Raw genomic sequence first — 13044 nt, 5'->3', positions numbered from 1 at the left:
AAACTCGAAGAAAATCCAAATTAGTAGAGAAAATATGGAAGATTTCTTTGTTCCAATAGACCATATAGAAGATATAGCTACTTTTTTTTCCTCTCATTTGCTTTAGGCAACAAATTAATTAGTAGAGAAGAGAAGATAGCAGGAGGATGATGAATGTGGAAGAAAGAGAGCGCATAAAATTGCAGAGGCTGCGAAGGAACAGGAGTCTAGTGGGAAAGGGAAAGAACTAAATAAAGATAATTAATGAGATGAGAGAGAGAATGAATTCTTAATTAATATGGTATCATAATTTTAATCCCAATGTATAAATATTAATTGAAGAAAATTTATTGTTTTGAGAAATGAAAGTACATCTCAACCATTAAAAGTTTATAGATCTAAAGGTCTAAAACTTGTGTCAAAAATATGATGCCACGATCCGCCCCCATATATATAATTGTTGAATTAATAATTGACACAAATTAATGTGCTAATCATCCAATTATAAATTAGGAATGAGTAAAGAAAAGTAAATGAAATTAAACAAATTATATATGTGATTTAAGTGATATAATCCTAAACCTAAACTTTTATTTATACATAATTATATATGTATGCGGGCTTAACGGGCCGAATTTTTGTGGGCGGGCAGGGCCGGGCTTTCTTGGGCTTAATTGGGCCGGACCTATGAGCCAGACCGAGCTTCAGACACCCAAGCCTAGCCAGACTCAAAGCGGGCCGGACCATCTCAAAGCCCATAACAGACCAGACCGAATTAACCCCCCTCTGCCCATGAGCCCGCGGGCCAAATGATGAGGCCTACATTGAACTAAGCAGCAGTATATATATTCCCCCAACATAAAACAAAACAAAAAGCTTTTAGTTATAAAAAAAAAATTATTTTATTATGACAAATTTGTTATATATAATATTTTTGTATTATATTATATGAGGCCCCAATATAAATTTCACCACAATTTAGAATTTATGTAATGGGTGGAAAATAAGACAAAGATAGAAATAACAGCACTCTTATTTAAAATTTTCTTTCTGTTTTACTTTCTTTTAAACATTTTACTCTATTTATTCCGTACGTAAAATAAAAGCCACTGTATCTCTTTCACTGTGCCCACTCACACCACTAACACTTGTTTTCTCTCCACAAGCCGCCGCCGCCGCTTCACAAAATGACATCGTCGCCGTCCACCGAGGCCCTCATCCTCCAGCTCCACGAAATCTCGGCCGTCAAATTCGGCAACTTCAAACTCAAATCCGGCATCTCCTCCCCTATCTACATAGACCTGCGCCTCATCGTATCATACCCCTCCCTCCTCCTCCAAATCTCCAAAACCCTAATCTCCACCGTCCCTTCCTCCACGCGCTACGACCTCATCTGCGGCGTCCCCTACACCGCCCTCCCCATCGCTACCTGCATCAGCACCTCCCATGACATCCCCATGCTCATGCGCCGCAAGGAGGTCAAGGACTACGGCACCGCCAAGGCCATTGAAGGCGTCTACAAGCCCGACCAGGTCTGCCTTATCATCGAGGACTTGGTTACCAGCGGCGCGTCGGTTTTGGAGACCGCCGCGCCTCTACGCGCCGCCGGGTTGAAGGTCCAGGACGCCGTCGTTTTGATCGACCGGGAACAAGGGGGGAGGGAGAATTTGGAGGAGAATGGGATTCGATTGCACTCGCTGTTTCGGTTGAGCGAGATGGTTAGGGTTTTGAAGGAGAAGGGGAAGGTTGCGGAGGAGATGGAGGGCGTTGTGTTGAAGTTTTTGGAGGAGAACCGGAAGGTGGTCGCGCCGGCGTTGCTGAAAAATGTCGAAAAAGTTAAGATTAGGGGTTTAGGGTTTGAGGAGAGAGTGAAGCTGGCGAAGAATCCGACTGGGAAGAGGCTTTTTGAGGTGATGGTGCAGAAGCAGAGCAATTTGAGTTTGGCTGCTGATGTTGGGACCGCCAAGGAGTTGCTTGAGATTGCTGAGAAGGTGAGTCAATTTGAAAGCTGAATTTGAACATGTTATTATTCTGTGCATGATTTTCGTGGATTCTCTTGTTTTTATAAGTTCCCCCAGAAAGTTTTGAAAGCGCACACACCTATTTTAACTCTATTGAGTTAAAGCCAAATGTTGAGAAGTATACAAGATCGTTGACCAGGGTTGACCTATTGACCTAACGAGGGTTTTGAACTGCTCTTTTTTGGGGTGTCACGTGGTGTTTACACGTGCACAGTACTCTGAAGTAGGATCTGTGAGGTATGAAGTTACACCATGTGTAAGCTGCTGGTTTGGATTGGACAAAGCTGGTGGCCTACCCCATTTTTATTGTGGGCCAGAAAATATAGCCTAGTTAAGGATGAGGCAAATCTTTATGTATTTGCCTAGGAAAAGAGAAGTTTAATCCTGGGTTTGTTTTTTGTACTTCAACTGAAATAGTTGCATTGGTAATGACATAATCATATGTATATGTCGATTAAAAAAAATCATATGTATGTGATTGTAGCCAAATTTGGAAATTCAAGTTTAGTAGTGCAGCTACCTTTGACAAAATATTTAGAAATAGAAGAGTTTAATTGGGCAGAGGAACTGTATTCAAAGAAGAATTGAAGATCTTCTACATTTGACTGATTCTATTCATTTTTATGCAGGTTGGACCTGAAATATGTTTATTGAAAACCCATGTTGATATATTGCCTGATTTCACCCCAGATTTTGGCTCTAAACTTCGCAAGGTATAGTTCTAAACTTATTTATCATGTTTTGTAGCTTACAAGTTTATGAGTTGTGCTTTCTATTTCATAATGGTTAATGACTATCGGTTTATGTGAATTTTCTAATTTCTTGATGCACCCCATAGAATGTTGTAGAATTTGTTTGTGTATGAGTCTGAGGTTCGTATGATATACAGTTTTGCTTCTGGGTGATAGTCTCTGAAATATCTGCAATCATATCCACAATATCTATATTGCACATATCATATCAATTTATAAAGTGAAGATGGAGTAAATGGTAAAGCTGCAGTGAGTTTTGATGGAATTGAAATTTGCATTTCATTACCAGAGATCTTTGCAGTACGTTCCAGTTTGCTGTGGATTTTCAATTGACCTTACACGCATTTGGATTTTCAATTGACTTGATGAGATTTATTTTATTGTTTTTTATTGAATAAATTGTGGAATTCATTGATTTGCGTACCATGCTTTTTTTTTTTGGGGGTCAAATCGTACCATGCTTCTACTTGTATTTCTAAGGATTGTGTATTTTCCCCCTACTATGGGTATCAAGTACACTTCTCAGAACATGGCTTGATCTTTCAGTAGTAACATTTATGTCAATTTTGTTCCCCTTTGCATTATTTAACTGAATGAATTACTAACAAATTATTAAGCCTACAATTTTCTAAGCGTTGATATTTCTTCGCTGGCTTTATTTCAGTCGGCATATATTGGTAAAGCATAAATGTAATAATCATTAGTTGAACTAAGTAACTGAATATTTGAAGTCTGCTTTTGCTGACCAGGAACTATATTTAATTGTTGGACTACAACTATGTTTTGGTTAATTGAAAGTAACTGCTACTTATAGCTGATACGAGCTTTTATCCAATTGAAGATTGCAGAGAAACATAATTTCTTAATTTTTGAAGATCGCAAGTTTGCAGACATTGGTAATACAGTAACAATGCAGTATGAAGGGTGAGGCTTAACTTTCCCTCTTCTTTCTCTTTCTGTTAGTATCATAGCCCTTTCCTTAGGTTCGCGGTTCTTATGTTTGCAGAGGTATATTCCATATATTGGAGTGGGCTGACATAGTTAATGCTCACATAATCTCTGGTCCTGGGATAGTCGATGGACTGAAATTGAAGGTTTGCAACTTTGAATTGATTGCTCTGCATAAGTTTTGCTCATATGAATTCGTCTTTTAACTTTTCAGTACTTTTTTACTTCTCTTAGGGTTTGCCGCGTGGTAGGGGCCTGTTGCTGCTTGCTGAAATGAGCTCAGCCGGTAACCTTGCCAAGGGAGACTACACAGCTGCTGCAGTGAAGATCGCCGAAGAGCATTCTGACTTTGTGATTGGCTTCATTTCAGTTAATCCAGCATCATGGCCAGGGGCACCAGTAAATCCAGCTTTCATCCAGGCAACCCCTGGAGTGCAACTGGTGACTGGTGGTGATGCTCTTGGCCAGCAATATAACACTCCAAAATCTGTAAGTTTATACTAATTGTATTGTTTGAAATCATTCTACTCTTATATACAAAAATCACTCTTCTCAAAGGAGGCCTTTAAAGAATTGGAGGAGGATACCATAAATGCTTAATTTCCAAGATTCTGAAGTGTCATTCTAACCAAACAAAAAAAATTGAACCCGAAATTATAGACAGGAAATTGTTGTAATGCCAAGAAATGACATCTCTGCTTTATATTTGGACCTCCATCTATTTTAGTATTATTGATTTTATGCCCTAGTCTTGTGATTGAGACAAATTGTGTTCCAGGTAATCTACAATAGAGGTAGTGACATCATAATTGTGGGGCGTGGAATTATAAAGGCTGCAAACCCTGCCGAGGCAGCCCGTGAATACCGTCTTCAAGGATGGGATGCATATCTGGCTAAATGCAGCAGCAGCTAAGATTTCTATTAGGGTTTGCTCCCTTGTTTCACTTATGTTTTACATGATTGCTAATTAACGGAGTTAATTATGATTCACATGAATGTGTGGTGTGGTGTTTGTGAAACCAGAGGACCTGATTTTTCTGGTATCAATGTATTTTTGGAAATCTTTGAGTTTTACGGGATGGGAGCTATAAAAGTTTTCCTCTTGGCCACAATGTTTTCCACATTCTACTGGAATTAACTTGTCTACCCAAGTTTGTAATGGAAAAGAAAAGAGAGACATGCTGCTCCATCGAGTCACGCCTTTCTATTTGGAGTCATCTGATGGCAATTCAGGTTGATAGACGTCGTGATCAAAGTTTAGAGAATGGGAGGCCGCTTTCGCCATAATCACCATAATCTTATTTTGTTTCTCTTTGAACCACGGTCTTCTAGCTGGAGTTTTGATTGTTGAAGTGTCCACCATCATAATGGCAACCCTCATATCTTTTGTACTCTGGTTAATCTCTTTCAAAGACATCATGACTTTAGCCATATCATTGTCTTGGTCTGTGAGATCATGCATTAATGATACCCTTTCTTTTTCGCCCTTTAGCCTTTTTGCTTCCAATAGGCCTGTCGGAGAGTTTCCACTTCTCGCCATGTTGTGTTGTGTAATTGCCCAACGATGGTCAAGACTCAAGAAGAAAGGGTTTGCCTTTCAATCTGATAATATTTTGCATCCCTTATCTATGGATATGTTGAATAAATTTTTTAATTAGTTCACAATAAATTATTATAGTAAAATATCAAGTAATTAGATGAGATCTAATTTTATAAATAAAAAAAACTCACCTTGTAGAATTCACTTGACCCACTCATGAGTCTGTTTGCGTGAACGAGACACCCTCAGTTTATTTTCTTGAAATGACTATTTTAATGAAGAGCCTAAGAGTATCTCCCAACAGTAGTAGCAAATAAAACTTTTTAAATTGAAATTTGTTGATCTACGTGACAATTTGAAAAACCTTATTTGCTACTAGAATCATTTTTGCCCCAACAGTTCCTTCAAATCAAGTACATTTTCAAAGTAGGTTTTGTTTTTGCAAAGTAAAATTAAATGCTTGAAGAGCCAAAGTCAACTTAATAGTCTTGAAGAGAGAGAAAGAGGTTGCTTAAAAAGACTGTTGGAAAGAGGTTTTTTGAGATGGCTCGCCTATTTTAGAATTCCAAAATTGTTAAAGAGGTTGTTGAAGATGCTCTAACATTGGGGTATTTTGAATAAAAAGCCTCTTGTGGTAGTTTCTTCTAAGCCATTGTTAGATTAAAGTTCTCTATCACCCCTTTTGGTTTATGTTCTCAATCAAATCTTATTCCCAAAAACGGCTCGCCGACGCCACTCATGTTATTTAAATTTGATTCTACATCATCTTTGACGGAGGTTGTTGCAATCATCTAATTGTTCTTTGGCAAAGTTATTGTTTTCATTCATTTGTTCGCTCTAATGCGCTTGTAGATCGCTAGAAATTATGTTTTCCCTAGATCTGTTATGGATAAGGTTGTGGGTGTGACAGCGACGACACTTCTTCAGGTGGTGGTGGTAGGGTTCTTTTAGTCTCATGGGTTGATTTTGGTTATGTTGGGTTTGTGGGTTTTGTTTGGGCTTATGGCTAATTGTGGTGATGTGGACTAGTAGTTTTAGTGCAATTTTTGTCCGCGTTAGCTTTGCTTTTAGCATGTTAGTTTGTTGTGTCATTTTGGGATTGGTATTTTAGATGTCTTATTGACGTCTTTGATTGTACCGTTGAAGTTTATCTAATGAAGTTTCTATTTGATACTAAAAAAAAAGTAATATATATATATATATATATACACACATTAGGAAAGATTTTTTTCTAAATTGCCATGTCATATCCAATCCAAACTGACATATGAAAAAAAATAAACACTTGAAAAAATCTTTTCCTAAAATACTTTTTTCTAGTCGATAACTTCTATGTTAGTTTGCGCGCACATTAATTTGTCTTAAGAGTTTACAGAGCACCTATTTTACAGAGCATTTGATATGTCATCGCTAATCTAAAAACACCATGTCATAAAAGTATTGGAACTTAGGGATACACACACAAATTTATTTATTTTTTTCTACATTTGACGTGTAATATCCAATCAGTTAATAACAGCTCCATATACCACAACAGTGTTTGGTCGCGAAAACAAGTATTCAGTTTCCTTCTTCATTCAAAACTTCGAAACATGTGGGATATCCATTCAAGCAATCATGCGTTCGATTCGATACGAACGTGCAAGAGTGAAGTTTGTAGTTTTAGTTTTGCGTTGTACTTGACAATTTTAAGTCACGAGTGATCATCCTCTGGACCTTACGGTGATTTATGGACTCCCTTCCCTCCCTCTCTCTTCACGCATGAGTACAGAGATATTTTAATTCTAGAATAAGAGTTCCTTCTAGTAGCAAAGAGAGTTTGCTTCCTAAATTCCAAAGATTACATAGGCAGAAGAGACTACTTATAGCCAATGAAAAGTGACTAACCTTACTAAACTATAGAAAAAGATTGAAGGAAGGAGGTTAAGGGAGAGACTACTATCACTGTTCCTTCCATATCCTTCCGGTCACCCTAAGCTTCAACTCCTTCCGGTCTCCCCCTGAGAAGAAGAGAGCCATGTTACGTTGAATGATGAGACCATCGAAACTGTCACGAACCTTCCGGTGACTATCCCTAATGCTACGCGGCACCCCCTGCCAAATCATCTTCCTCCCATTTCCACCCACTTCTAGACTGTAGCTGTAGTTCTTTGCCTCATTATCATCACCCATGAACCGCAAGAACGCTACGTAGACAGGAGCCATCCCAAGCTGGAAAGCTTCAAAATGTAGACAAAAATACTGGCCAAAGCAACTGAAAACCTGCACAATAGAAAAGATACAGATCTTTATCCTTGTTCTTTTCAACGTAGGTGTAACTCATCAAAGCTTTTATGCCAGGATCCATGTCTGGAATGTGCACAAAGGGAGACAGAATAACAATAGTACAAGGTTCCGAGTTGGCTGAGAAATTAATTGTAAGAGGGGAAGCCAAGAAGGATAAAGGAAATTAGTAAGACAAGGACTGTGAAATAATACCGTTAGCATCCAGGTAGCATTTTCAACTTCATGGGGATTTGATTTTACATAGCGATGGTTGAAAGTGCTGCCATTGTGCATGTCAACTTTGTGATCATCTTTCAAATGGGCCACCAGATAAGGAATATCTCCAATAACAGTGCATTCTGAACCAGCATAGGGGCAGTTATAGGGTCTATGTAGACATTGAGATTCATGTTTTAGCTTGCTGTAATACGGGTATATGCCCATGCAACCAAAACTCTCATATTTACATGGAAGTTCCAGAGAAGCAGCCACCTGTTCCAATGCAAGACATCTTATATTACCAAGATCATGCCTACAAGTGGGACACCGGTTGTGAACCTTGGGTTTGCAACCAGAACATAACGTGTGACCATTTGAACACTGCACAAAGGGAGAATGCAAATCAGGATAAAAAGCTAGCATCTAATTTGGAACATTGAAATTCTTATTACATATGTTAGTCCCTGTGTGTGTGTGCGCGTGCATGCACAATTTATCAGAATGGATTCAGAAAGTGCCTCACACACTGATATAGCACATTTTCAACAAAATTATTAGGATAATTGTACAGCCTGCTTTTTACAGATCAACGGACATAATTCTTTTAAAAAGTAGTCACTGCCCTCAAAGAAGTGACCTGCTGGAGTAATGATATTTCTAAGATGGAAACCACCTAAACCTGATTGTTATATCACTAATTACCAAAATACGCAAATTAACCATAACTATTTCACTGTCAATGAAGACATTCTCTTCTTTATGGGAATCAGCATTACAAAAAAAAAAAAAAAACAGAGTCAAAATATTCCTGCAGGTAATTTTCTTATTAAATGACAGTATCTAATTCTACTTCCCAGAGATAGCAGTCAACATGTTGCCATAGCTAATTTAATGCTAGTTATTGGAAGAAAATAACTCCTAAAAGGCCAAGAGCATTGGAAGCTTATTTCCATGCACTAAGCATTTTTGCATACATAAATCTACTTCCTAGGTACTTTATCACTAAAAAATTTATACAGATGAGAAACTTATAACATTGAAATTTTTTAAACACGTCTACTTATAATGAAACAAACTTATAAACATGACAGACATCATCAATAAAGGCTGAAATGAGAAAGTAAAGCCCCGTCCGGTAATGTTTGCACCAAAAAAATAGATTAAAACATTTTTGCACAACAAAAAAGAGAGGTTGAATTTTGCATCTTGAGGATCCAAAAACATGTCTGGTAGTGTAATCGGAAAACAGTTGTCCGAGAGAAAAAGAACAATGAAAACACATCTGGTACCAAAATCGTTATTTACTGTAATTAATAGAAATAAAAGAAAAGAAACAAATTTACAAATTTACAAATTACATCTCGCAAAAGCATAACCACAATTATGGAGATAAGTCAACCAAACCATAAGTGCAAAACAAAACAAGGGGACAACTCCTAACTCAGGCTAAAAAACCAGGATCTCTAGAGTCTTCCATGTTCTATAGATCTAAACTCATCTCTATTAAGGAAGATAGGAATGCCATAACACAGTCAATAGACCTCGTCTTCCTGCAATCCAAAGGTGCTACAAAATCTACAGCTGTAGTGGCTCTTCTTTTTCCTATCATTGCACTCTCCATTTTTCTTGCAAAATATGCACAAAAGTTTCACTAAATACGTTGTGAAATTGAGGATAGAGTTTATGGTTTGTTTTGTCATCAACAATGAACCAGACTTTGTTACATAATACAATTGTGGTCACAATAGCTCCATCAGAGAAAGTGAGAGAGGAGAGTTGCTTGTGGGGCTATGCGATATAGAAAACGTGTAAGAAGAGAGGAAACAGTTGTGGGTAGCAGGGTAGAGAGTAGTGGGATTGAGAGAAAGTTTGAGAGTTGAGAGAGAGCATTAACAAAATAGGTTGTATTTTTATAAGTCATGTTGCTTAAACTAGCTCATATCGTTATCAAAATTAACATACAGATTGGGAGTAGAATTCCAAAAACTAATGTTTGTGTTTTTCAAGTGCACCAATTAAATGCATATGTTTTTCATTTTACAAGATGAAAAATCATTTTACGAAATATTGACAAACAGCTCCTATAGAATGAGCATGTCACGTTAGTTCAGGGGAAATTGCACAAACTCAAGTTAGTCCTACAAGCCCTCTATCCTCACAGGGTCCCATATGCATCTAATTCTGGGCTTATACCATTTTTGAGTTACACAATGAAACTAATCAAATAGTCAGATAAAATTTGACATCAACAAAAGTAGACAGATGAATTGAAAAAACACAACCAAACAGCATAGCTAACTGTTTTTCTGTGCAAAGAAAATGGGAGACTGGATCACTTTATAATGCACGAAAAGCTGCAAATAATGGCACAACAGAACCCTCCCCAAAACTGCAAATAATGGCACCTCATCTACCACTTTCCAAAGAGAACCCTCCCAAAAAGTTGTATTAAGCAAGTAAGCCGGAACCAAACACTAGAATGAAAAATGAAATAGCATACGCAAGGAAACAAGTGACAAGCATGCTATATTCAACATCTTGAATGAATGAGTAGAATTAACACTCGACTGACAACTAAAGGAGTGGTTTGGCCAATTTCATAAGATAAGCAAACTTGTTAAAATTAATCAAACCTGATGAATGAGTAGAATTAACACTAGACTGACAACTAAGGGAGTGGTTTGACCAATTTCATAAGATAAGCAAAATTGTTAAAATTAATCAAACCTGATGAATAGGGGGGTACATGGCATTTAAGCACACAGGGCACTCCAGAAGTTCACGAACACTGCTAGAAACAGTCACATTAGGTTTTAACGGGATGAGAGTAGCATCATTCACACCTTCTCCAACATCCATCATGTCTTCACTTTGAGGAGGATCAATAACCTCAGATTTGGTCCGCACATCATCAAAAAATGGACTACCAGATGCCATGCTAGCACGGACAGCTGCTTACACTGTGCCAAACATATAAAGCAAAATTCAATTCCAAGTATTTCTTGCAACAATGAGTTATGATAAATGGTGATACAAAACAAGAACTATAGGAAACACTGTGCAAAGAGAGTGAAAAGGAAGGGCGTATCCTTACAGATTTGACACGCCAGTGGTACTCATAGGCAAATATACAAGAATCATTAAATTTCAACTTTGCATATATACTTAATGGCTAACCTAAACTACATTTTTGTTCCCTACAATATGGCCCAAATTTTAACCAAGTCGTTTCTTTTAATTGGCTGGGTTCAATTGGGAGTAGTTTGAAAGCCTAATCCCATGAAAAAGAGAAGCTGACTGAATGAATGCCATTTGAATAATGTACATTTGACTATAGAGCCGTATAGCATGTATTACGATGAGTGTTGACATCTTTAGAAGCAATTAAGTTTGCTAAATAAGCACTACGTCAACTAACATATGTTGAAATGAAAAGTCGTGACTCTGGCACAAGTAAGACCCTTACTTCAATGGTAAACTGGTGCGTAAAGGAGGGGAAAACTTAATTATAAAAGTTAACAAAATAAAGACCAGATACAAATTTGGGCCCACTTCCAAGGACTAGGAGTTTATTTTACACTATGTTTAATCCATGCAACAAGCTCTAAAGGATACCAAACTAGAGAAGGGGCAGCTCTCTTACCAAATCTATTGTATAACAAAAACCAGAAATAGCTAAAATACCAAGTATATTATTAATTTATTACCATAAAAATTTGTTTTCTACTTCAACTTCTGGCCTTCTTTCCAAACTCCAAAGAAAATCAATCGATCATCAAACAGTGCTTCATAAAAACCTATCTATAATCAAAAAAACATTATGAAATCCCTTCTCTTGTAAATAAATAAGAAAAAATGATTTTCGGTACTTGCATTTCACACAAATAGGGGGCAAAGCTGAATTGGCTAATTATTAAAAACAAGAATGAGAAACGATCCATTAAAATTATGCATTACCCTTAGGATTTAATTTTAAATAAATTATCAACCACCCAGTGCTCAGATATCAAAGAACCCTAAAACCTCTGAATATATTCAAGAATTCAACTACGTTAGTGATCAAGCAGATCTAAACTCAAATTTTCAAAACTCAAGAAAATCCGGAAACATATAGTTTTCAATAAAATGAACAATTTGATACAAAGTGACAAAAGCTAGTGAAATTCAAAGATAAGAAGCCGTCCCTCCTGAATGGAGCACTTTGCATAAACAATGGTAAGCCTTACAGATCAGACTTAAGGTTGACTGTAATGAAACGTTCCTTATGGTTTCTTTTCAACAAGTAAAACTACAAGAAAAGTCTCTTAAGAGAAACCGAAATGAACAATTTGATACAAAGTGACAAAAGCTAGTGAAATTCAAAGATAAGAATCGCACAATCATGTAGCTAATTCAACAAAGTAACTGATCAAGCAGATCGAGAAAAAAAAAACAGTGGCAGATGGGGCTGTCCAAATGCTAGAACGGCCCTAAGATCGCATACCCAAAGAGAAATTCAAAGTCAAATCTACAAGAGATCTAGAATATTCCAAAATATATTTCACAGAAAATAGCAACTTCTCGACCTTAAATTACATAAATTCCAAATGGGTGGCCAAAAAATACAAAAAACCCATAAAGAAAATGAAAAAAAAAACCCAACAAATCAAAGGTGTAGAAAGATAAAAACAATACCTTGAGATGGTGCAGTTGAATCAAAAACTCATTGAAGAGAGCAAAGACACCAGGAGAAAGAAATAGACGAAATGAAAGAGGTCTGGTAGGTGGCCGCAATTGCCCCGTGCAGTAATATATTGAGGAGAGACGCGGAAGTGCGAGCTCAAAGAATTTCAAATTAAAGCCGTTGAGGGGAGAGAGAGAGAGAGAGAGAGAGAGAGAGGAGCGTGGCGTTTAGGGGAGAGAACTTTCTCGAGAAAATACAAAAGGGCAAGGTCAATTGTCGTAGTCGAAGTCGGACCCCAAGTGAGTGCGGCCGCAACTCACGTTCAGTATTTTGAATGTTTGATTATTTTTTGTCCTTTACTTTATATATAGAAATTTTTTTTATATTAAAAACTGTGAATTTACAATTCTTAATATTTGAATTAAATAAAAATATTTTTTAATATTTTGAATATTTCATTATTTTTAATTTTTTTACTATATATATATAAGATTAATTTAAACATTAAGAATTAAAATTATTAATTAAATGAAAATAATATGGTAAATTCATATTATTTTATATTTAAAAAAATAAATAATAAAATAAAAATCAGATAATAGGGAGAAAAAAAAGTCAACCTTAACAAATCCAATATAAAGGGGGCAAAACAGTCAA

At 36.8% G+C, this 13044-nt stretch overlaps 2 protein-coding genes across 3 annotated transcripts; one reads left to right on the top strand and one right to left on the bottom strand.

The window, feature by feature from the left end:
* On the top strand, nucleotides 1020-5131 carry LOC18785298 (uridine 5'-monophosphate synthase). Its single transcript, XM_007217877.2, has 6 exons — nucleotides 1020-1970; nucleotides 2630-2713; nucleotides 3594-3676; nucleotides 3759-3846; nucleotides 3935-4189; nucleotides 4479-5131. Exons 1-6 carry the CDS (start codon nucleotides 1167-1169, stop codon nucleotides 4611-4613), a joined length of 1449 nt encoding a protein of 482 aa, XP_007217939.1. The 5' UTR covers nucleotides 1020-1166; the 3' UTR covers nucleotides 4614-5131.
* Nucleotides 6652-12722, bottom strand: LOC18786297 (E3 ubiquitin-protein ligase SINAT5). Of its 2 annotated transcripts, none has more exons than XM_007218675.2 (4): nucleotides 12399-12722; nucleotides 10452-10684; nucleotides 7719-8105; nucleotides 6652-7502 (listed from the first exon to the last, which is right to left on the bottom strand). In XM_007218675.2, exons 2-4 carry the CDS (start codon nucleotides 10659-10661, stop codon nucleotides 7182-7184), a joined length of 918 nt encoding a protein of 305 aa, XP_007218737.1. In that variant the 5' UTR covers nucleotides 10662-10684; nucleotides 12399-12722; the 3' UTR covers nucleotides 6652-7181. The 2 variants fall into 2 exon arrangements, with proteins under 2 accessions (XP_007218737.1, XP_020413519.1); XM_020557930.1 differs by lacking the exon at nucleotides 12399-12722 and adding an exon at nucleotides 11432-11837.

Source organism: Prunus persica, chromosome G2 (genome assembly GCF_000346465.2).
Source record: "Prunus persica cultivar Lovell chromosome G2, Prunus_persica_NCBIv2, whole genome shotgun sequence".
NCBI classification, from domain to species: Eukaryota; Viridiplantae; Streptophyta; class Magnoliopsida; order Rosales; family Rosaceae; genus Prunus; species Prunus persica.
The sequence above is the reverse complement of the archived record's forward strand: the minus strand, read 5'-3'. Positions and strand labels throughout refer to the sequence as shown.

Excerpts from the sequence above, each read along its gene's own strand:
- LOC18785298 (XM_007217877.2), top strand. The coding sequence starts at position 1,167 with ATGACATCGTCGCCGTCCACCGAGGCCCTCATCCTCCAGCTCCACGAA. Across the intron at positions 1,971-2,629 it reads TGCTTGAGATTGCTGAGAAG|GTTGGACCTGAAATATGTTT; the intron begins GTGAGTCAATTT and ends ATTTTTATGCAG. Across the intron at positions 3,847-3,934 it reads TCGATGGACTGAAATTGAAG|GGTTTGCCGCGTGGTAGGGG; the intron begins GTTTGCAACTTT and ends TACTTCTCTTAG.
- LOC18786297 (XM_007218675.2), bottom strand. The coding sequence starts at position 10,661 with ATGGCATCTGGTAGTCCATTTTTTGATGATGTGCGGACCAAATCTGAG. Across the intron at positions 8,106-10,451 it reads TGTACCCCCCTATTCATCAG|TGTTCAAATGGTCACACGTT; the intron begins GTTTGATTAATT and ends CCCTTTGTGCAG. Across the intron at positions 7,503-7,718 it reads ATGCTACCTGGATGCTAACG|GTTTTCAGTTGCTTTGGCCA; the intron begins GTATTATTTCAC and ends TCTATTGTGCAG.